Raw genomic sequence first — 25,569 nt, forward strand, 5'->3', positions numbered from 1 at the left:
TGGGACTCTACAACAAAATCCTTCATTCTTCTTACAGCCTAATATCAGTTAACTTCTTGACTAAAGTCAAAGGTGAAGCTTTCCTTCAATCCTTCTAAAAATCAACCATGGACTTCTAGACTAAGGGCTTGAAGGATGCTTGAGAAGTCATTAAGACCAGCTATGAGCATTTGACTTGAAGTGTTTCATCAGGTTCTCTTATCATCAGGTTTTTGGTTGTGACCAGAAGAATGTATTTTCTTTTTTCTGAAGAATGTATTTTAAATAACAGTCAGTGCAAACAGCCACGTGAGAGTTCCTAGTAGCTTTATCATCAATCTCTGGCTTCATTACCCAGAAGGATTTTCGACTGTGATGTCGCCTTCAAGCTTGCATTATTTCCTCTCTATGAATGGCTTCATTTAACTTACATTAGAAGTGGGAGAAATTGTACAACAAAAGGATCAGGAACTCCCAGTCTGAGCTGTGGGAGGAGCTAATCTTGGTGAAAACATTTCCTCAAGAACTTGAGACACTTTTGGCAGATTCCACCATGATAGCATAGTGAAATAACAATTAGTTTTCACAAAGATTTCTTTCTTGGTATTTCCTTTACAATTTAAGAGACTTTACAGCTCTAGTAGAAAAGACTCCAGTCTCTAGTAGAAGGATTCATATGCACTATTGGATACAATGGACACAATAGGAACACAATTTTCATATGCAGGTTCAGAGTAATTAATATTTTTAGAAGCTGATTTCTTAAACATGTAAGTGGTCCAAGGTCAAAAAGAAACATCAGAGTTATTTTATCTTTGATTTTTGTTAGAAAATGAGAATTGTTTTGAAAAGAATTTTGACAATGAAGGCAAACACCAATGTCTGAGAGGAGCAATTTCAGAATGCTCAGGTCGATATTGGTGGTGCATTATCATGGAAAAAAATGCATTGGCCATTTTAACATGTTAAATATAGTAACTTGTGATGTAGTTTGTATATATTTTTCAGTAGTGTGCAGGATGGATATTTTTCCATGAGGCTCTTTTTTTTTCTTTATTTGGGAAGTTGTAGGTTTATAGAACAATCATTCATAAAATACAGGATTCCCATACATCTCACTATTATTATTATTATTTTTCATTGTGGCATATTCATTGCATTTGGTGAATACATTTTGGATCACTGTTGCACTACATGGATTATAATTTACACTCTCCCCAATATTTTCAGTAGGTTATGGCAGGATATATAATGTTGAGCATCTGTCCCTGCAATATCATTTAGGACAACTCTAAGTCCCAAAAATGTCCCCAAATCACAGCTCTTCTTCCCTCTCCCTGCCTTAAGCAACTACTGTGGACACTTTCTCCACATCAATGCTACAGTTTCTTCCATTACTAGTCACAATATTTCTATAGTAAATATCAGTAAATCCACTCTAATCCATATTTTATTCCTCCATCCTGTGGACCCTGGGATGGTGATGTCCACTTCACCTCTATATTGAGAAGGGGCTTAGATCCCACATGGTTGATGGATGTGATTCTCCTGCTTGGAGTTGTAGGCATTCTCAGCTCCCTGGTGCAGTGGTCAGCCATCTTCACCTCCTTGCCAGCTGACCTGGGTAAGTCCAACGAACCGGAGAGTAGGAGTTGCAACTCTGCTGAGGCTCAGGGCCTAGCTAGCACATGGCTAGCCCAGAGATTCAAGTCTCCTGAGTATACACCAATCCCAGGTTCAGCAAAAGTGACAGAAGAGGCATGTATAGAAAGGTCACATCTGAGTCCAACTCCATCACACTCAGCAACACAAACTCCAAAGCAGGGCCCACTGACAAGGCACTGAACTCCAGAGCCACCTGCCATAACTGTAGAAACCATGTGTCTCCACAGCCTTCAGGAGGACCAGTACCTGGGATTGAATCTACTTTGGCTGTCTCTGGGATCCTGCTGAGGTGTGTATAAGCATGTCCCCTCTGATGATCTCCCAACTCTTTTTGAAGACTCTTAGCCATATAAACTCATTTGTCTTTACCATTTCCCACTTTTATTTAAGGTCTTTTCTAGTTGAATCACCAGTTAGTGACTGATAGTAATCCCTCAGTGACATCCCTGGGAGTCATGTCCCACACTGGGGGGAATACATCACCCTATTATTAACAACTTGCATTGGTGTGAACATTTGTTATAATTGGTGGAAGCACACTTTCATAATTGTACTATTAACTATAGTCTATGGTTTGATGTAGGTCCATTAGGCTCTTGTAGAGTATATTAGTATCTAAAATTGACCCTGCTAATGTTTTCATTTTTTTTCCTTGTCAATTTGTAAAAGCCTTTACAAGTCATATTTGCCTTGATTATTTTCTCTCTTTAGTTGGCCTTTTCATTTACTTTGTTGTTTTACAGATGTTGAGTAAAGTAAAATGGCCACCTGCATTGGGTGTTGCAGGGAGAACACCCCTTCTGAGAAGGGCTTTTCCAGAAGACAAAATTGACTGACTAACAAAGGTACCACACCAATGCTCTCAATAAAAGGGAGTGTGCGTGTGTGTGTGTGTGTGTGTGTGTATAAGGGGGTTGGATTTTTCTTTTTGGAACAATGAAAATGTTCTAAAATTGATTGGGTGATAAATGCACAACTGTGATTATACTGAGAACCATTGATTGTACACTTTGGATTGATTATATGGTGCATGAATAAAACTACTTAAAAAAAAAAAAAAGAAATATAAAAAAACCTGATTGGCCTGCAGGGGTTTTCTGAGCAAACAGAACAATGGAACTCACAATACAGGGCTGCTGATACGCAATACCTGGTGATGAAATTAGTTTCAGTCCAGTAGAGATAGCTTATCAGAATAGACAAGCATAACATACTAATCAATGTAAATGTGCCCCCCACTTGGTAAGAACCCTCTGCTGTAAAATGGAAACTTAATGCCAGCCAATCTGAAGATTTCCTCACTTGCTTCTGTGTTTGCTCTATATGAATTTCCCTTTTCCTCTGCGTTGGCAGATCTCCCTTCTACTTTCTAAATGGGATGATGCTTTATTCATGCATCATCCAATAAAGCTGTGAGGTCCTAAATTGCATGAAGTTTTTCTTTTATCACCGAGTGTTTGAAATTTTACTTTGTCAAATCTATTATTGTTTTTGTTGTAATTCCTCACATTATATTTTTATGTACAGTTATCTTCTTCCAAGCGTAATAATAATTTTTTCCTCTTTATTTTTAAAAAATGTTACATTCAAAAAATATAAGAGGTCCCCATATACCCTCCACCTCCCTCACCCCACTCCTGCCACTTCAACGACCTCTATAATAATCATTTAGTTGTTTTTTTTCTTGTGGTTTCCCTAAGATTTATACTGAACTTTTTAATTTATCTGGATTTTATTTTTGTATATGGAGTAAAGTGAGAGTCTGGTTGATTTATTTTTCCTGACAAATTGCAAAATTGCTTTCTCAACACAATTCCTTTTCTTTCCTTTTATTATTGACTGTGTCCTTTAGCAAACATTGAAATTTTATACAGTATATAATAAAGTTTATTTCTAGATGCTCTACAGCTCTTAATCATAAAATGCTAAGGCAAAAAAAAATGACTGTTAGTTGAAACATATCAACCATATTAACAAGCAGCAAAACTATTTAAAGTTTCCCATAAACATTGTTTTCCAAGAAAACCAATAAAAAGTGGAGGAGATAGCAATTAAAGAGAACATTAAATTTCTCCACAGATCTTGCGTTGAGTTATTTTAAGGCACATGGGTCACTGCCTGTTTACTAGTCATGTTAAGCCTCAGATATTTGTGATGAACCAGGCTCACACCAGCTAAATCCTTTCTCTGAAGGTGATCCCAGAAACTAAACACATACCTTTTCAGCTAATTCATCCAAGTCAGAGAGATGGCTCTTCATTGTGTTCTCAGCATTGTTGATCTGTATTTTTCTTAGCACATACTGGTTTTCTCTTTCTGACAATTTTGTCTGTGGAAAAATGTGTTTTGACAACGATCAGATATGACCACCAGTTTTTAAAAACATACGTAAATCTTTTGCTGTGCAGGAGAACTCAGAGTGGAGTAAGAGCCTCTGTCCTCAAAATAGAAGGGTCTGCAGATTTACTGCAGGTGGATATGAAGATTGGGTCTGCTTGATAGAATTTCTGCAGGGCCTGAAATTCCATCAAGCTCTTCTCAGGCTGGGATCCTGGCCCAGGACTCTGTTGGCCAGAGGGAAAGGGGCCCAGGGGCACAGTACGGGATGGTGGTGGCCCTAGGCATCTGAGCTTTAAAAGTTCCATTTCGGCAGACCTTGGAGTAGCTGATCGACCCCCCAGGATCAATGAAAATGGAGGTTAGAAAGTCACTTTCCTCTCTTTGTTGTGATTTCATATCACTTGCTCCTTTCTTTTCCATTTTTGAGCGACTGGCCCAAATGTAGCTTTCCTCAGATTCCTTTTAGAGTAAGAACTTCTATCTTGGTGTGGACTTTATGTTATCTACAGTGATTATATGGACTGAATTGTGTCCCCCAAAAGGAGGTGTTGAAATTATAATCCCCAGTACCTAAAAAAATGACTTTATTTGTTAATAGGGTCATTACAGCTGGAATTAGGCAAGTTAAAAAGAAATCATACTGGAATAGAGTGGGCCCTTAGTCCAGTATGACTGGTACCTTATAATGAGAGGAAATTCTGACATAGACAAGCAGACATAGGAGAGAATGCCATGTGACAGCTGAGGCTGCCAGTGAGTCCTGGGAAGAAGCCAGGAGAGAGGCATGAACAGATACTTCCCCACAGACTTTGAAGGAAGTATGGCTTTGCTGATACCTTGATTTCAGACTTCTAGCTTCCAGTGAGACAATACATTTCTGCTGTTTTAAGCCAGCCAGTTTATGTTATTTTGTTGTGGCAGGCCTAGCAATCTAAGACAATACCTATCTTGAAGGTATGCTGAGTTTGGAACAGAATGCTCACCAAGGTTCCATCCAGCTCTACAATTTTACGACTTTTGTTTTGGTCTATATTTTGCATATTTGGACAACTGCTGTGGATGCCATTTGCACCTTCAAAAAATAGAGTAAGCAGCAATAATGAACACTTCCTGTGCAGCGTACTATTCTAATTGCTTTACATGTATCAACTCACTGAATTCTCTCATCAACCAAAAGAATAGATATAATTATTATCCTCATTTCCCAGGTAAGGAAAAAAGAGAATACAGATGTTAAGTATATTCCACAACATCACACAGCTATTAAGTGTCAGAGCTAGGGCTTAGATGCAAGTACTCTGCTTTCAAAGCCGTGCTCTTATCACTGTACTAAATTGATGAACAAAGAAAAAAAAAGTGCTAGTATTAATTCTACTGTCCTTTCAGTTAATTATTATTGTTTTGAAAAAAATTTGTTGGGTGTGATGGAAGCCCATGATTGAGATAGCATGCGCTTTTCAAGGCTTAGATGTATAAGTACAGTTATGTCTATTGTTTATGAGTATTGCCTTCCTTTCACTTATGTTATAGATATTATCCACTAGTCCTATGAGAAGAAACAGATCATGTGAATGTGTGTACTTGTGTATGTGTGTGAATTAGGGAGGGGTGTGGAGAGAGAGAAGAAAGGAAAGTTTTTTGAGAAACTCCTCTAATATATATGTCCCCCCAAATTCATGGTCACTTGGTACCTCAGAATATGACATTATTTGGAAATAATGTCTTTGCAGAATAATTGAGTTGAGATGGGATCATACTAGATTATGGGGAACCCTAAACCCAATGACTGATATCCTTATAAGAAGAGGGAGGTCTAGAGACACACAGGCAGACACACAGAGAAGACCATGCGAAGATGAAGGTGGAGGGTGGAGTTACGCTGCCACAAGCCAAAGAACATCCAGGGTTGTGGCAACCACCTGAAGCCAGAAGAGGCAAGGAAGGATTCTTCCCTGCAGACTTGGAAGGGAGCATGGCCCTAATGATACCTGAGTTTGGATTTCTAGTCTCCAGAACTGTGAAAAAATAAATTTCCTTTTTAAGGCATCCAGTCGGTGACAATTTATTACATTAGGTGTAGGAAACAAATACAGTAATGTAGTATGTTTGTGGCAATTACTTGAATAACTAATGTTACTGCTTCATCAAAAAAAAAAATCAGATTATTTCTCTTCCTTCAATTATTTTGTACCCAGATACTAGTCTTTTAGTAATTTCATTTTCCTTATAACCTCATTTATAGATAGCAGCTCCTGGTGTAGGCTAAAGGTCATGGTTATAATCAACTTTTCATAATTCCCTAGGTCTGCCAATCTGTAATAATACAACTATGGGACTCAGATACCAAAAGGACATAGAAGGAGTTGCTAGCTCCTACGAAACCAGATTGAAAATATAGCTGAAGGCACAACATGACTGCATACCTTGAGGAGGTAGATGGTGGAGTTGATTTCATTGACATGTCTCTGTGCAGCGACACCTGATGACACACTCAACAGACCGGATTTGCTTTCTTCAATTGAGAGCACTGCTAACCGCAGGTCATCAGTCAGATCCCAGATGCACTTATCACAGCCTGGAGGTAAAAGGGAATGTTGTTTCTTCAAACCCAAAAGTCAGCCTGGAATCATGCCACTTAAATATGGAGCTCATGAATGTTTAATGTGCACTTCCTTGGTTAATATTATTTTTATTTCCTGAGGAGCTGTTATGGGCCACAGAATGAGTCCTTAGTCTCAAAGAGAGAGTAGAACCTAAGATGAGCCATACTGTCCCTGCTTAAAACATAACAAAAAACAAATGACACATGCAACAAGGAAAATAGGTTACTGTGTACATGAAGTGCTGAACTGAAGAAGGAAGGAAGCACAAATGGACAAGCCACCTGAGAGATTGGTGGGTAAGGAAAAGCTCTATCTCTTACTGAACAAGGGCTATTGCCTGATGCACAAAGAAATCAATGCCATGACACTGGGATTTTGAGAAAAGAAAAAGCTTTAATTCAAGGTTGACTGGCATGGAGACAGGAGCCCACAGCTCAAATCTATCTCCCTAAATCTAAAGAGTTTACGGTTTTTATGGGACTCAAACAAGGGAAGGTGCAGTTGTTACCCAGAAGTGTTAAAAATCACTCAGTTAACAGATGATAACAACTACAATACTAAGGAATGGAACCAAGCTAAGGTATCCATTACAATAACAAGTATAAACCACTATAATAACATGTAAAGGAATGAAATTAGGCTAAAGTAACCATTATAACAACAAGAATAAACAACTATAATATCATGTAAAGGAATGGGACAAGGCCAAATTAACCATTATAACAAAACATATCATCAACTACAATATCATGTAAAGGGATGGAACCAAACTAAGGTAACCATGACAAAAAATATAAACAACTACAATATCATGCAAAGGGCTGAAACTAAGTTAAAATAACCCTTAAAATAATGAGAAATGAGTAAAATGACTATAGTCTGTGGTTTCATAACCACTTTTCTTTAGTGGGGGGAATGTTCTGGGATGATTCTATTCATGTCAAGCTTTCGTCTTTCGCTTATCACCAGCTGGTGAAGACGGCTATTTACTGGGCCCTTTCCTTTTAGCTTTCCTCAGCAACATGCTCTTGCCTCACCCCAGAGATAGATCAGGTTCTCCATGGGCCAGCCTTCTGCCAGGATGAATATCTCAGCAGAAGCAGCTCTTTGGGGTATCACTGTGTGAACATCGCTCCCTGATATCTGAAGACGGTGCCAAAGGCTGGGCTGCACTTGGCATGTGTGAAGCAGGTGCCAGTATTTCAGGGCTCCCTGCCTTCAACATCTGAGTTCCTCTGACCACTGTCACAACCACCACTGATCCCACCCAGGATCCAGTACCCCCTTGTGACACACTTAAAAGACACACCTTGGTTTGAAAACTGTTTGGACCACCCAGTGAAACATGCCCATTCCCAATCTTTTCCCCTCTGACTATGTTCTCTTCTAGAGAACTAATAAATGGAGCTAAAGTGTTAATGGTTGTTAACAGGTTAATATGTTATATGATTGTTCATAGGTTAATTTGTTTTATAAAGTTTAACATGGTCTTTCTTGTATGCTCTCTCAAGGGAATAAGCATATCAGGCTGCTGAAGGAGATACTAACATCTCAATGTCCTTGAATGTCCTTGCCTAGGTGACCACCCATTCTGTTGGCGTGTAAATTGTGCCCTGTCATACTTCCCATCCTCTTCCATGTTCTAAGGTATGAAGACCTTCTTGAATTTATTGGTAGAACAGTATTAATTTCTTGTACCCAGAGGGGCTGAGAGGCCAAGATAATTTTGTTTGATAGAGAGGGTGCCTAATATTAAAACAGTCTTTAAACCATGAGTTTTGTTCCTCATATAACTGCTCATGATTTGACTATCATGAGTGACAGAGAAATTCAGGAAAGAGAGAAGATAGCTCCATTTCATAAGGTCTGAATATTTTCTTTCTGATTTCACTTCAGATTTGGAGTGATTTGGGAAAAGTCACTTAAGTCTCTTGGTATCTCAGTTTCCCCAGGTGTTGTTAAGAATTGTTGGTACATCAGATTATCCAAGGACCTTCAGAGGTACTATTTAAAAAAGAAGCTACAATGGCTCTGTTCTTAGGAATTATGTTTCAAACATTGCCTTTACCCACTAGGTAAGATGCTGAACTCAAAAGACTTGATAAAATACGTTTTCTAAAATGGAGCTATTTAAACATAGACCACCTAGTTGCCTAATGAAATCTACCGGCCCGCCAAGTGTCTTTTGCGCACGGTCCAGTTGGTTGAGGCACAGACAAGGTTAAAACCAGGGGCGGGACTCAGGCAGCCTCTAGAGAGAGAGGGAGAGAAATTGCATAGCTCTTCTTAATCCCACACCTGCAGTACATTAGAGAAAGTGGGGTTAGTCAATCGTGTAGTGTTATTTTTACTTATGGTTGGGCAGTCCATGCCTGTAGGGGGTTCAAAACTTTCTTCCAAGCATTCTCCGGTTACACTGTCACACGGGCCTCCCCCACAGTTGCATTCTGTGGGAAACAAAAGCAAGAGATTAGAGATTCATTTCTTAATGCTTAAAATATGGCAATGTTTCCAAGGTCTCTAGAAATACTAGTTCTAAGTATATAATTGTTCAAGGAGGATTAATGATATTCTTCCTTAAAAGGGTGTGGAATCTATGATATAGAGATCAGGCCCTCATCCAAGTAAGTCCCAGCCCAGTGAGATTTTCAAAGGTCACCCTGGGGCAAAAGAGAATCTAAATTCTCTAGGATTCCTCTTCCAACTCTTTGGGATTCTGACTTGACCTAGCAGCTGCTTTAGTCCAAAAAGATCCTGAAAAATTTCACAAGGTACTAAATGATCATGGAGTCCATCATTTAACTGGAAATCATCCTTTCATCACAGGCTGATTCTCCACTTTAATCCAACTCCAGGGCTGATCTTTGCCAGGTGTGAGTGGGTGAGCACAGAGGAGTGAGGGAGGAGGTCCAGGAGCAATTCTTGGCTCCCACGGCATTTGACCCTTGGTAAGACAAACCACTGCATCCATACTTAAAATTATAGCTATCAGTGGGATAGCTTGGAATAATATTGTGGAAAGAATTAGGAACATATCTACACAAATTTAGAAGTCCAGAGAGTCCACAATTAATCTGATTATTTTCAATAATGCCTTTCTAAAAACTAAAACAAGATCCCAACCTTATTAGACTGTCCATTAAATACTGTTTCTGAGTGGAACTTAATTTGTAATATTTAAAAAGGAATTCCTAAGCTGGAATACAATTGCGCATTTTTCCCTACCACTTACCTTTCTGGAATAATCATAAAAAATTAGCTTCAGGGGGCATGCATTTATTATATTTAAGCTGTTTAATGTTCCACAAAATGCAAATTTATTAAACAATTCAGCAAGATTGTGTTTTATCGCATCTAATGTTAACTTCTTTTAAGCGTGCTCTGCATCTTGTAGTTATAAGTTTAGTAAATGTTTTGAGAAGTAGGGCATCAACGTCTACAGTTTTTATTTCACCAACACTCTTTCTGATGACAGCTTTCTCTTTTTATTTCAATGGTATCTTCCCACTTCCATCCTTGATGTTATACCCCTGTGAACACTGCCTTCTCGTAGGCATGCTTACTTTTATTCTGGCTTCTGTGGGTCATGTGTGCCTCCTTTTCAATTTTGAACTCTTTACTTTTTAATATCTTTTCAAGTAGTAATCTGTTTCAGTGAGAGAATTTCTTGGGGTAGCATGCCATAAGAGCAAGTTGCCTCTTCTTTCCCCCTTTGTCCCTTCAAAGTCACATAAGAGTAAGAAATACTCAATCTTGGCCTGCCATTACTCCTTGAGGAAAGCAATTTGTTTTTGCTTTTGAAGAACTTCACTCTATGTGCCAAATAGATTGGAGAAATCATGAATAAAATTTGTACATTTCCATCAAAAGCCTGATCAAGAAGATTTTTTAGACTATTCCTGAAATATTTACCCTGACAATTTGAGGAAAGGGGGGATGATTTACTTGTTCCCTTGACTTGCTAATTCATTTCACTGAAATATCAATATTACCAAGCATAACCGAGAGAAGACTGCTTCCAGAATAAGAAAATTGATTTGAATCATGCAAGATTTTATCCTTTCCTCTGGCCAGTGATAAGTAATTCATGGAAGTCTGATTTACTTATTTTTCTCATAATTGGAAAAATATGAGATGATAAAAGTTCATTTGTGTTAGCATCTCTTAGTTCATCCTGCCTGTGAGCTAAGTTACAGTAGTAGCCTTGATAAAAATATCTATCCCTGGTGGTGGGATGCACATTTCTGAAATGCGGTATTGCCCTGGAAGATCTATTGGGCACTAGCAATACTTTCCCATGATAAATCCTTCGTCTAAATTCAGCATTGACCCAGGACCTGCACTGATCATGTACTTGTGGGCTGGCAGCTGGATTTCCAGCACTGTACCTGCACAGTTCTTGGCTATCCTGGCATCCCCATAGTAGCCAGGGGCACAGCGTTCACACTTGAATCCGGTGGTGTTGCGTAAGCAATTCCTACACTGGCCAGTGACTTCGTCACAGTCTTCAAAGATTAGGTTGGGATCTGAATTCCCACTGCAGTCACATTTCTTACAGGTGCTTCCAATCAGTAAGGGGTTTCCATAGTAACCAGGAGCACATCTGAAGGGGAATCACATGTTAAAAATTAGCATCCATCATTTTTCTTTCTTTTCATCTTCTTTCCTATCTAGGAAGGCATTGTGGATATTTGTGGATGGCCCTCCCAGAATCCATTCCCACTCTCCCACCTTCCAGACTTTGTCTTTAAGGAACCACTTCTGTGTGTTCTAGGCCTTGCCGTTTGGTTAGGCTGCCAGATGCAGGGGTGTTGGCATTTTTGGTCATCTCAAAGACTGCGGTGTCTGGTAGCATGTGATGGGTGGGGCCAGATATGCTAAGTGTACTGAAATGAGAGGCACATTAAGGTACAGCTAATGTCTCGGCCAAAATATTATTAACACCTCTATTGAGAGAAACATTAGGGCACATCGCCACCCAGCTTGCCAGAGGTAAACTAAGTCTGTTCAGGTAAACTAAGTCTGAGCCAGTCAGTGCCTGGCATTTCCTCTGGCCAAAAGGGACTAGCTCCAGATGACTCAGTCTGTGTCCCTCGGGGATCTGGCCTGAGGTCCTAGAAAGACATGCTCTCTTCTGCATGTCAATGAAGCAAAAGGTAGCACTCTCAGCTGCTCCCGAGTGAGACTGAGCCAAACCAGCCTGGACTCAAAGCAGTGGGCAGCGCTAAAAGTACCAGAGATAAACAGAGTTAGCGTCCAGATTGCCATTCTTCTGGATGTTTTAAATATGTGAGACCAGGGAAGCCAGGTACCTAATTGCATTCATTGTGGGGCAGAGCTGGTGCCGATGGCTATGCCAGCTGGGCCCTGGACGAGGGTGCCTGGCCGAGTTGGAGAGCGGAGGCTGAAATCCACCTGCCTTGGCTCTCCTTGCCAAGCTGCGCCGCTGCCTGGAGGAAGAAATCCCTTTCTCCACTTTCTCCAGAGGCGCCCCCTGTGGGCCGGCAGAGACCCTGGTGTAGCCTGGAGGGAATGAAGGACCTGCACTGCCTTAGCTTCCTGCTTTGAAGACAAAATTGGGAATTTGGATTTTTATGTTAAATCTCAATTTTTAAAGATTGGCTCAAACTTTCTATGACTACTGTATGGGCCAAACTACACGTTTGCTGGCTGCCTGGGGACGCTCCTCTGGTGTGGGCCCTACGCTAGTGGAGAAGACCGGCTAACTGGAGCCAAAGGAACTTGCTGGGTGTGGCTGGAAGGAATGTGCGGGCAACACCATAACAGGATTTCAGGTCAGGTAGAGGAATTCGTTTTGGTGTGAGAGAGAAAGAGCGAGCCAGGGAAGGTCTTGGGAAGTGGTGGTGAAAGAAGCCAGTTTTGGCATCAGAGTGCAGGATGGACTGCTGGCTGGAATGGGGGACCTGGGTGGGGCACAGAGTGCCTGGGTCGAGACGTGGCCTTGGGAGTGGAAAGGAAGGGAGAGCTTTCCAAAGAAATCAACAAGACTTGGCCGCAAATAATGATGCCATGTTTTTAAAGGCCTCTGTTTAAAGTAAGAGAATCAGGATTTGGAACATTTGGAAACTAGAGAAGTGAAAGAAACTACACTCATAATCCCAGGCTCCTAACAGAATCACTGTTAAATATTTTGTGTCTGTCCTGCCAGCCTTTGTTCCCATGTTGCCACTTTTTCTGTGTAGTTGTAATGATGGTGCATGCTCAGTTTTTATATTCTTTGTTGGATTGTATCTCCTAGTTTGCATACACTTTCACCACAGCCACCTGGGAGGTAGGCCATGCAAGCCTGGCTTTCTCGGGCTGAGGGTTACTTGGGTTTTCTAGCACCACTGGGCTAGGAATTCACAGGGCAAGGCCCCGATCTTCTGACCCTGACGTGCTTTCCTTTGCTCCACCCTGGACCACACTGCTGCTGCTATACTTGGATGAGTGAATTAACACAACTGAGTGACAATTCATGTTCATTTTATGTAAACCACGGGGAGGGGTGGGCGCGGGGCTAGGGTGAGGGAAAATACATGCTCTGAAATAACAGGAAATAAATATAATTGTACAGAGTATTTTGGACTTGAGAAATAGAGGTTGATTAAAAAGATCAGGATGAGTGAAAACATTGCACAACCCACAAAGAAATGCCCCAAGAGAAGATATTTAATGGGCTGTTATTCACAGTTTCTCATGTGTCTGAACCTCAGGTTTACAGACCCTCAGGTCCTCAAGCCAGCACAAATTATTCCTCTGTGGGACACCAGGCTGGATTGGCTTTTTCTCCTTTGCTATAGTCCACCAAAGAGGGAACTGTTAGGTCCAGCAAAATGCGACTCAGATCTGCCACCTCAATATGTAACCGGGAATCCTGAGGTCTGGGGGAGAAGGGATTTGCTCAAGTTAGCAGAGGCCAGGTGCCTGCTACTTTCTTTTCTCCATCTAACTCCACTGTATTTGATCTCTTTAGATTGTCCACTCATCATCCACAAGATCACAACCAAATTCTCTATTCTGTAAGTCAGGATCTCAGTCACAGTGGAAATCTACTTTGAGTTGCTCTGAGTTTCAAGAACACCATTTAGTGTTACGTTGAGAGGTACCTCTGAAGTCATAGTCCAAACTTCAGACCCCTACAGATTTTACAGAATGAGCATGTGAAATTTACATACAAAGTTCCAATTAAAACACAGACAGAAGTATAAAAGAAATTAAATTCAATTTAACAGCATTAATTTCAGGATATAGATGATGTTATTTTGTTGCAACCGAATGGATCATGTGCAACATGAGTGTGGTATAGGTCCTTCTAAGTTCAATGTGCATTTTTTGTCATGGACTGTGTGATGACCCATTGTCTTTGTGGAATTGCTGTTTTTACAGTGTGACTTGAATGCCATTCAGCCTCCAGTTGTGGGTAATATGTCGTTGACCCAAAGTCCGCCCTGTTATTTTCTCCTTAGTTTTGAGGCAGATCTCCCTCTCTAGAAAGTGGTACTATAGAAGGTCCAGAACATGTTTTGATTAAAGTTTTTTAAGATTATCATTGAAATCAAATGCAAAATTAAGAAGAAAATGTATTGAGAACCTATGAGCCTCCACGAATATTTTTGAGGACCCCGGGGGTTTGATTCCCAGGCTGCAGGCTGAGAAGCACTGTATTATATTAAAGAGCAGTAATGGGAAGTCAGAACTTGGATTCTCAGGCCTTGCTCCAAGCAGTTCGTTTACAGGGGGACACAGGTGGAGAGAGCCTCAGGAATCTACAGGTTTCCAGGTAATGTTCACTGCAGCCAGATTTGAGAACCACTGCTTGATGAAATGATCTCTAAGCAGAGAAGCACCCAGAGTGTTCTTGGCTTGGACTAATATTTATTTTTGTATGAAACAGATAATCACACAAATCAGGTGCATATTATGAAAAGCTCTTGTGATGAGGACCAAGTTCATACATGCATTCAAAGGATAAGCTTAACTTGGACAACTTAACAACTTGACTGTTAAACTCAAAACAGAAACAACCTGTTAGTGTATTCCCAGGGTCAAACACAAATCAAAAGGCGTTCAGGTCACCTCCTCTGGGATGACCCTGCTCCTCTGTGGCAAAGAGATCACTCCATTCACTATCCTCCTGACTAGCCTTTGCTTGTCCTTCTATTTGGCATGTACTTTTGTCTGCTTTATAATGAATGCTTTCCAGGGTTGTTCTCTGGCCTCCACATTTCTTGGGGCCAAGAGACCCTGCTGTTTGCATGCCCCCCTCCTCCAGTGATATGCTTGAGTTTATGGAGAAGACATGATAGGGTGATTTCCATTTTGAGGAAGAGTCCCCTGGATTACGAGTTTAATTTTTTGTATAAAAGACCTCCATATGTTCCCTTTAAAAGGAGTAGGGTATGAGGGAGGGTGGACAGAAGAGAGAATGAGAAGGAGCAGGAAAAATTGCTGGAAGCGGTCCTGACCCTGTATAGATGAAAATCCTTAGAAGTTTACTTCCATCCCTTTTTGCAGATGCAGCCTCCTATCAAAGGGAATCTAGTACCTGACAATATGTGTTCTCCCACATACAGAGGCTCATCGATTTCTTAAGTTGTTAAAGTTTAAAATTGAAGGCCCTTTAGAAGATATTTGGGAAAAGCAATGTGGGTACAAAGAAAGAGGCCAGATTTTTAAGCCAAACTTCAAATGTTGGTTCTCCTCTGTCACAATGTGACCTCGGATGAACCCTGTCTCCTCCCCCAGCCTTGGTTCTCTCATCTGAAAATTTACAAAATATGCCCTCATCTTGGGAGCCTGAGAGATGAGGTCCACTAGGACATAAGAAACAATAAGTGGCAGTATTTAGTTCAAAGTCGTAATTTCTAGCTAAGGAATCTGAGATTGAGGGAAATGAGCCAACTTGTTCAAGGCACACATGGCAGAAATCGGGCAATGGCTACAATGACTTGTAACGTCACCAGTTAATTTTTCATCACGTAAGTGGCAGGTGCCATATTACATATTTATAGTATGATCTCACAACCGTCTTATGACATAGGATGTTTCTTTTCTCCATTCCGTAGATGTGGGAATTGGGACTTAGAGAGGTCAGATCACTTGCCTAGGATCACAAAATAGCAGAACTGGGATACAGACCCAGCCAGGCCAATTTGAAATCTCAGATCTGTGATCACTTTATTTCCACTTTCCAAACCTGAGCTCTTTCCTTGATCCTGTCCTTCCCAGGTCTGGGATGAGCACCAGGTCTGACCCAGCCAAGATGCACAATGGCAGGTCCCACACACACCGGTGTGGGCCAGGGATTTAGCATCTACAATCCCTGTCTGAGGTGGCATGCTGCCCTCTGCCAGGCCCCCTCTCTGTTCTGACAGAGTCCTTGTCTGCACCCCTGTGCTATTTCGCAGGCCTGAGCCTGTGGGGGCCTAGGTTACTTCCCCTCTCGGAAGGCCTGCATTTGGTCAGCAGGGACCAGTGTAAGGCCATTAACTCCCATTCACAGGACCATTGAACAATCATGAGTTGGTAACACGGCTCAGTTGTTACCAGACTAAACTGAGTTTAAGCTCAGACACCGAGAAAAAAATCTCCGTCCACGGCTGATTAACACTCCTCCCAGGTCCCCACTAAGTCAGACCAGAAGTAAATCAGGTGCCTTGTGCTCCTATGTTCCTAAGGAAGGAAATATAGAACGAATGTGTTGCAACAGTAATCAACAGAAGATAATTTGATAATCTGTATCACCTCCATCTGGATGAAATTCATGTGGGCCCTCAGCTCTCTCTTTCCCTCTGTCCTTAAAGTTAAAAAAAAGAAAAGGGGGAGTGGGAGGGAAATCCATAATCATTTTAGTGTAGGACTTATCCACAGTTTTGCACAGGTAATGAGCATAGTAATAACGCCATCTGTGTAGAGATTTTCTTTGTATCATAGACACTATAGTCATTTTAAGAGCTCCAGAACTCTTCTTTGAGAGATGGAGAATGTTTCCTTTGGAAGTGAGATCACTTAATTTAAGCTCCAGTTTTAAGCCCCAGCCTGAGTTGTGGGTGCAGCTGTGAATATGTCTCGAGGTCAGCGCACTACAGATGTTCAACTAGATGTTTGATTAGTATCTCCCGGCTTTGTCTTCTCTGTTTTCAGGGCACCACACATCATTTAGCTGCGTAACACAATGGTGAGGACAATGTCAATGATATTTCTATTAAAAATAAGAAGGCCTTACTGTTAGACTCTGTTCGGAAAAGTCACTTTACTTAGAAAACTGAATAGCTGATAAGGTGGAGAGAATGCGAAATGTTGTTCCCAGGAAACGTTCAGTGGGAAGGCTTGCATCCTCAGTCGCCAAAGCCTCTCATTTGAGCGAAGTCCAGAGAGATTTAAAAAGGACTTTTGTGTGTAAATACCAAATGGTGACTTAGAAAATTCAAACCCTCATAGAATTTGATTAATTTGCAGGGAAGAAGATGGTATAAAGAAAGGGTTAAATAATAGGTTCGTGCTTTTTTTTCAATCTGTTGCTCTATTGACTGATAGAAGATTCACTTTTCACTTACCAAGGAAGCCTCACTCTTTTCATTTTTTTAAATCATTTTTTTTTGGAAATATTAATTGTAGTAATGGTGGAGGGAGAGGGGAGTGTTATCAGACCCATCTAGAGAATCTTTTCAAAATACTCATGTTCAATTTCCTCCTTCCCGGTACCTTTATACTAAATGATGTGTGTATCTGGGAGGCAATAGGATTTGGGGAAAGCTCCCCAAGGGTTCTGAGATGTGGTTTCCCACCCCTACCCCTTAAATACACACTTAAAGACCTACTGAATGAAAGTGTATGGCAGAGCTGTTGTGTGCAAGAAACAGAAAGCTTCCTTAGTCCCACACAGAAAATAGAAAAATTTAATATCTTACCTTTCACAGTTGGGTCCAGCATAATTTTCTTTACAAATACATCGAACAGCTCCATTTTTCCTATAGCAGGAATCTGCAAAACTAGAATTGCAAAAGAACTACAATAAAAATAAAAAAAAAAAACCATAGACCTGTAAAACACAGAGTCAACCATAATGTAAATTATGGACTATGGTTAATAACATAAGTATAATAATATTGCTTCATCGATTGTAACAAAGATGCCACATTAATGCAAAGTGTTAATAATAGAGAAAATGGGGACGCGGACTTGGCCCAGTGGTTACGGCATCCGCTTACCACATGGGAGGTCCGCGGTTCAAACCTGGGGCCTCCTTGACCTGTGTGGAGCGGGCCCATGAGCAGTGCTGATGTGCGCAAGGAGTGCCGTGCCACCCAGGGGTGTCCCCCAGGTAGGGCAGCCCCACGTGCAAGGAGTACGCCCTGCAAGGAGAGCCGCCCAGCGCGAAAGAAAGTTCAGCCTGCCCAGGAATGGTGCCGCACACACGGAGAGCTGACACAACAAGATGATGCAACAAAAAGAAACACAGATTCCCATGCTGCTGACAACAGAAACAGACAAAGAAGAACACACAGCAAATAGACACAGAGAAAGAACAGACAACTGGGGGTGGGGGTGGGGAAGGGAAATAAATAAATAAAATAAATAAATCTTTAAAAAAAATAATAGAGAAAATGTGTGTGTGTTGGGGGCAGGGAATATATGGAAACTCTATACTTTCTGCACAGTTTTTCTGTAAACCTACAACTGCTCTAATAAAAAAATTAGAAATAAAATTAAAAGAGTAAAATTAGGAATAAATTTTACTGCAGAGACTGTCTTAAATTTTGAAAAGATCAAAATGGCAGGCCAGGCAGAAAATGCCACCCTACTGGGAAGGAACATTTCCCAAGTCCACCTTTCTTAATTTTCCATAGAGGGGCTTCATTGCTTTTGCTTGAAGCAGTGGGAATTTCCAGAACATCAGATATTTAATTATTTGAATACAAGCCTAAATAACATTTTTCCAGGTCAGAAATAATCAAGTTTTACCTGCAATCTCAGCATTTTATGGGAATTTCTTCTCCTTCCTACCACTTTCCATGTATATGTTTGAAAGTTGATGTTTTCTTTTTTTGGGGGGGTGGGACATCAGAACTCTCTCACTCTATTAGGTCAGTAATCATTTCCTTCTATTGTCTATAATCTCCCCAGAACCTTAATTTCTTTCACGTGTACCTCAGAGATGGGGACAGGGTGCAGAAACTGGTTGAGTTAATCAAAGTCAAAAAGCAAATACTGGAGCAAGACATATCATCCACAGTGGAAGTGGAGCCACAGTCAAAGTAGTCAAGTCAGTTGAACTCCCCCTCTTGACTATTCTTTCTTTTGCTAGATAATAAAAATGAGGACATGGGACAGAAAAGTAGTAAAAAAATATTGGCTCAGCAAAATAAGTAACTATCCTAATTATTCTGGTAGGGGAAATGGAGTAGCCCTCTCCATATGTTTGGAAAATTCCAAATCGACACATCAATCCATGCATACAAGAGGGGGTGTGAAAAAAATCGTAAAGATTTCTAAATTAGTTTTGGCTTAGGTACCGTACAATCAATGGAGTGTGACCTGCTGCTCTCATGTCCCTGCATGTATCAGCAATTCTACCTTAATGGGCTTTGGAGGACAGCAAATGGATGTGTTTGCTTTGTTTGAAGACATTTATAAAATCAGCCAGGAAACAATGTGTGCTTCTCAGTGAAAGGCAATACCGCAATTTATTTTCTCTAGCAGTTTGGTAAAAACATTCCAACGAAATTGCGTTTCTCTGGCCTTTTACCCTGATTTTGCTTGTTCTTACTCCTTAACCTACTTAAAGAAACACTGTTAGTTTAGAGTCCAGAAACTTGAACAAACCCTCAAAAGCATCTTTTCTTTGAAGGGATTTTACCCAGCAACCCGCCCATGGCTTGGAGGATTGAAACATCTGCGGGCGTCTGGAATCATCTGCCTTTAGCTGATGTCCTGCTGTTTGAAACAGATGACATTTTCCTTAATTGGAGCGATTATCATAGCTACTGGTAGACATGGAAGATGTCTGGCCAACCCCAAAATAAATAAACTATGTACAGACGGCCTCTGGGAAGAACTATGTGACTGCTGGTTCTCAGTGTTGGGAGACCCAGAGGCAATGCTAGCCATTAAGGGTTCATTTTTTTGCTTTTCATCAGCATTAATGGTTTATGCTTTATTTGGGTAAATTCTGGTTTTGGCTAGGGAAATGAAAACACTGCGCCTTTCTCAGCCCACTCTAACCTCTGTGGCGCCCACTCCAAGTGGAAGGGAGCCTTCTACCCTTGGGAAACCCTTAAGGAACTTAAAGAGAAATAGACTCAGCACTTTCTTTGTCTGATTGTTTAACTCCCTCAAACATTATTTTCTTTGTTTTCTGATATGGCTATTGTAACTGGAAATCCAGATTCAGGGTGTAGATGCTCAATTATTGGATCTTTCAAAGTGTAATTCAGATTCCACAACAGGTGCATTTTTGAGTTTGAAATAGAGATCCTGGGCAATTTTATTTTTAAAGAAATTAGTAATGTGAATTTCTAAAAAAAGGCAGAAAGAGGTGATGGGCATTTAGTAAGGCCAGGTCATTCTAAAAGGCTAGAATTTTAGAGGGTCCAGGCAAATTTGTCCTGTTCTATGACTACAGTTTCCCCCACCATTTTATAGTCAGTCCCTTTGGCCCCAGGATTCAGGTAGTAGAGCCATTGCCACCGTAGAGAAGCAGCAGATATTTCACATCCTTAGCAACTCCTCCCCACTCCCACATAATGTTATTTATGGTGGCACTATTTTTGGTTTTGATTTTTCAACTTCAAATCTGTATTAGAGAGACTTCCTTTTTAATTATCTGTGAATATATAGCTGCCTTTGGAACATATTCCGTATGTCCCTCAACCACTCCTCTGAGCCCAAGATCCACTCACACCCACTGAGAAAGACATGGTGGAAATGTTGGTCCTTGATGCCCATGGAAACTGTTTCCTTTTTTGGACAGAAGGCTCATTATCCAGTTTGAAGTTCCTACTCCATTTACTTGAAGGACTTAATAGCTTTCAGAAGAGCTTGCTCAGCTGAATTACTGGATAATATGGCTCAAAAGGTAGAGGGTCATTTGCTGTAGGAGCTTCAAAATACTTCTATATTTTGACCTTTTATAACGAGAGCACGGCTCTTTAAAGAAAACTATTTTATTCATTTCTGTGTCACTAACAACTAGTACATGCCATGGCACACAATAAGTGCTCAATAAATATTAGTTGATTAGTTGATTGGATGTAGACCAGACTTCTCAGGCCATAGGGAATGTGGTCCCAAAAACCTCACCTCCCAAGACATAAAAGCCTGATAAGTTAATTAGAAAATCTTGTCATGTGAATGGGGTAAAGAATGTAAAAGTAGGGCAATACAATTAGAAGGAGTCATCTGGAATTGCCTTTCTAACTCACCTTTTACTATTTAAGAAACGCAGCTCAGAGCTTATAGATCTTTTCTGAGCAGATGATGCTACAGAACATATTTATTCATATGGGAGAATGAGTAAAATCTGTTATTAGTAGGATGTTGGAGGTAAATATATTTAACCAAAAAATTATACCATGGTAAGAGAGTGGTGTGCTAAACATTTCATCTGCTATGCTTAAGACTAATGTCTGAGAGCACAAGATTAATAAACAATGAAGGAAAACACCTACATGAGGCAAAGTGGGATAACAGACCAGAACACACCTAGGTGAAAGAACAGAACATTTCATGTTTGAGTTGTCTACTCTCACTGGCAGTACCATCCATTTTGCACACATTATTAATATTACTTGACATGAAAAATCACAAAGCAAGTGCTAGGGCAGTTTAATGGCTTCTAATGAAATATGGTGCTGTTAAATGTCTGCCTACAGACTTGAGTATCAGAGAATTTGAACAAACTACAAGCTATTAGGTGAAATATTTTTGATATTGGTTTTCAATTAAGAAAAGATCAGAAGGAAATCTGGCTGCCATCTTCTCTCTCTTTTCTCTTTATAAGTAAGTGGTGTGCGCTTGTGTGGTGGGGGTTCAGGTATTCAGGCTTTCTAAATAGACTTACTGTGATAACATATATTTATTATGTAAAATTTCCCGTGTTAGCCATTTTTAACCAATTCAGTGGTATTAATTATATTCACAATGTGTGTTACCATCACAACCATCCATTACTGATTTTTTTCATCACCCCAAGCAGAAACTCAGTACCTATGAGCAATAACTCCCTATTCCTCCACCCCCATCAACCCTTGCTAATCTCTAATCTACTTTCTCTCCATGAATTTGCTTGTTCTAGATAGTTCGCATAAGGCTTTTTAAAAAGTCATTTTTTATGTGTCTTATTTAATTTAATCTTTACAATAGCTGTCAATTACATAAATATTACTTTCAACATTTAGAACAGTGCCTCATATAGAAGAGGCAAATTAAAAATGTTAGGAAAAATATGGAAAAAAATACTGTAAAACCAACATCTACTAAACATCTTTTCATGTGCAAGGTTCTAATCTAAATGCTCCATACATATTATCCTGGTCCAGTCCTCACAACCCTATGAGATGAATCTTTATGCATGGATTTTTGTTTTACTAAGGATAAAGCTGAGATCCACAGAAAAGAAAGGAATTGAGGATTGGAGCCAAGATTTGAACCCAGGATCCCTGACCCCAAATCCCATGGAAAGTGAGAGTAAGTAACTTGTCTGAGACCACACAGCTATTATACGGCAAAGCTGGAATGTGAACTTAGGTCCATTGTTATTTCCTCAACACCATTTTTATTCTATAATTTGACATTTTTCAAGCCCATAAAACGGCCAGTCATGAAGCTCCTGCTAGCCTTGACTACTGGATTTATCCATATTATGTGCTTGAAAAGAATTCCATTGTTTCCCTTAAGATGTATAACTATACTCATTAACTATTTACAATGTAAAAACACAACCAGAAGTGAGAATTAGGTTTTTTGTAATTTTCTATGAGGTTGATTGGCCCAAAGCATGCATTGTGTTTTACTGTGTTCTAATTTTGTTCGAAAAGCCTATTTGGCTGCCATATATAAGGAAATGTCTATTCCACGAGAATCAGGAGGAATTAATAGCACTGAAAAGTCTGTATTATAATGAGATTGTGGCATTACCAGATATGATCTTTGTAGGTCAAGGGATAATCAAGAAAAGGCAAGAATAGCCTCATTTATGAAACTTGCGTGACTTAATTGACCTTATGATGCACTCCAGTATTTGGGGAGCAGAAGCATCACCTATATTGGAAGTGCTAAGCTTCCCTGAAAGTGCATTTGGGCAAGACTTTTCTTATATTTTCCTGGTCTCACCTCAACTTGAGGTACTCGGTTTTGACTGTAGATAAACCTCAGAACTCATGATAGGGCAACAAACTTATGGGGATGAGCAGTAGAAGAAACCAGATAAACCACTTTTGTTCTGGACTTACTTGGCCACGTGGGGTAGGGGACAGGGACACGGCTGGCAGAATTGGGGTGCTCCCCTTATGGAGTCTCCGATATAACCATCCAGACACTTTTCACAGTGCTCTCCTGTTGTGTTCCGTTGGCAGTGCTATGAGACAAAAGATAGAAACATTAGCATAGACACAAAAGAAACTTTATAGACAACAAATCTGGGAACCAGGTAATATTGCAAAGAAAGGAGACTCCAGGCCTTAAATTGACAGAATAGATGGTGTATTGGTCAGCACAAAAAAGCCGCATTGGCCCCAGTCAATTAAAGTATATGGACAAGTGGCAAATGAATTCACCCTGGACTTTAGTATGGCCACTTGCAGTTTAGGGACTCTCTTCAGAGTCTGTGTGCAGAGAGATTTTTCATTAGTTACTCATTTCAATTCAGAACAGTAATCAGAATGATCAAACTCTGGATGTTCTAGAAGTATAGGCTTATTGACTTGAAATGAATATGAAATGGTGCTTACTGTGACAAAGGGAGCAAAAAGAATTTATGGGCTTGGCAGAATAAAATTATCTCAGACTGAAGCATAAATAGAGTAGAAGGGAAAGAGCATTCTGCCTAACGGTTGGTTTTTTGGATAGTGAGACACAAAATAGGAAGCTTGTAATTAGCATGATTCTGGCATTTGTTCTGAGGAGGATAGGAAGAAAAGCATGAAGCCATCTGATCCTTCTGCTTGGAATGCCTGTTCATCATTCCATATCTGCACCAGGACTTGAAATCTCCAGGAAGCCCTCCTTGATGTCCCTCTCCCTCCTTCCTTCTCCTCCCTTATTATACGATTATCACCAATTCCCAGCTTCTGCACTCTGCTCCTGTGTTATCATCAACTAGAATGGAGTTGGCATTCAGTAGCTGCTTGTTGAGCTGATGGATTAAGCCCTTCTGTAAGAGGTGGTGGTGTTAGTATACTGACAGTTTTCTCCAGCTGGACTGGACTGGACTAGACAAGGCAGTGGCATCAGGACTATGATATTTTCATTATTACATTCACTGGAGAGTATAAATGGGTGATCAGTGAAAAAACATATGGTTAGAATTAGAATGCCAACTAAGGGGCATCTTCCTATTTAAGCAATTTCCTTAGTATTATGTTTGCACAAGAGCGTCAACAGAACAACGTTTTATCAAACAGTGCTCTGTGGAAGAACATTGGGGAAGGCTAGAAGGAGCAGTAGTAGGCTGAACTCTGAGCTCTTGACTTGGGTTCTAAGCCTTTACCATTCACTTGTTCAACCAAAGCAACTAGTTCCTTTCTTTGTGTTCTATGTTGGGGTTCAGAATAAAATAACAGCCAGCCCCTATTGTAAACATTTGACATATAGTAGCTCATTCAATTTCCACAATAACTCTTAGGTAGGTTATTATTTTTCTCCCATTTTACAAATGGAGAGATAGAGGCACAGAGAAGTTAAGTAAGTTTCCAAATGTCATATAGCTAGTAGCTAGGAAAAGTAGGATTCAAACCCAGGCAATCTGACTTTAGAGGCAAGGCTATTAACTTCCATGTTATATTGCTTCTCCAATAATATTGGAGAAAGGTTCATTTCCCAAAACAAAGTCATAAAACAACTGCATTAGAAGATAACAGACTGTTTTCCTAGTAGTTTGAGCTATAAATGAAGTACAGCACACTGGCCAACAGGAAAGCAACTCCTGCTGGGGGAACAAGCTATCCTGATTGAATACTCTTATGCATTTGATCAGCCATTAGGTATGGATGATCTTGCCTGTGATTACAAGTAGTGAGCAGAATAGAGTTTTGAGCCAGTTCAGACTGCCTGACTTATCAGTGAGAAACTCTGAAAATGAAGTGTGATATGCAGGCAATGGGATGTTAACATGTTTCCCTCACAGTGCTGGATACAGTACCTTGGGTGAAGCCAGACTTCAGTCATTATTTGCTGAGAAGAGAAATGAAGGAAAAAGTGGGAAAGGGTGAATTAGTGAATTAGTGTCTGGAGCAAATGAAAGAAATTAACATGTACCCAAAGCAAGCTCAAAATTGGTGGCAGTCTTTTATCCCGGAGAAAATCAATGAGCCTTGCCAAAATTGTCTGCCTACCACGAATCTGAACCATAAGCAAAGTGGCAGGACTGCTCAGAGGCCATGGTCAAATTCGTCTGAGTCCTTGTTGGACAGATGAACCTCATCTGTGCAGAAGAAAAATGTTAAGTCTTTCTTCGTGCTGGATGTGTGTATTAAGCTGCAAAGACTAGCTCATGCTGATTCTGTCCCATAGTGGTTTAGATACGCTATAGATATGAGGGAGCAACTACCCTCAAGGGCAAAGCCCTAAATCTCTCCCAACACGGAAATGCTCAGAGGGCAAATACTTACTTTTCTCATCTGCCTTCTAAAGGGTTTGTGATAAAATTCCAAAATGGATATTGATGCACATTCTGGTAAGTAGCTGCATAGGCAGAGAAGAGTGCTGGAGGCAGGAGAAAATGAGAAAGGGTTTTCTCACATTTTCTAGCTGTATGACTTTG

At 40.3% G+C, this 25,569-nt stretch overlaps 1 protein-coding gene across 4 annotated transcripts in view; it reads right to left on the reverse strand.

The window, feature by feature from the left end:
- Window positions 1-25,569, reverse strand: part of LAMA4 (laminin subunit alpha 4) — a 153,696-nt gene that overhangs the window by 79,493 nt on the left and 48,634 nt on the right. For 2 of the 4 annotated variants that reach the window (XM_071218633.1, XM_058307300.2), the window contains 6 exons: window positions 23,042-23,166; window positions 17,501-17,581; window positions 10,976-11,190; window positions 8,960-9,034; window positions 6,408-6,559; window positions 3,863-3,973 (listed from right to left, as the gene is read on the reverse strand). In XM_071218633.1, coding sequence (XP_071074734.1) covers window positions 3,863-3,973; window positions 6,408-6,559; window positions 8,960-9,034; window positions 10,976-11,190; window positions 17,501-17,581; window positions 23,042-23,166 — 759 coding nt within the window. Of the gene's footprint in view, window positions 1-3,862; window positions 3,974-6,407; window positions 6,566-8,938; window positions 9,035-10,975; window positions 11,191-17,500; window positions 17,582-23,041; window positions 23,167-25,569 lie in introns of all 4 variants that reach the window. The other 2 variants (XM_004455854.5, XM_058307301.2) reach the window with 2 other exon arrangements.

This window comes from Dasypus novemcinctus, chromosome 11, assembly GCF_030445035.2.
Source record: "Dasypus novemcinctus isolate mDasNov1 chromosome 11, mDasNov1.1.hap2, whole genome shotgun sequence".
Lineage (NCBI taxonomy): Eukaryota > Metazoa > Chordata > Mammalia > Cingulata > Dasypodidae > Dasypus > Dasypus novemcinctus.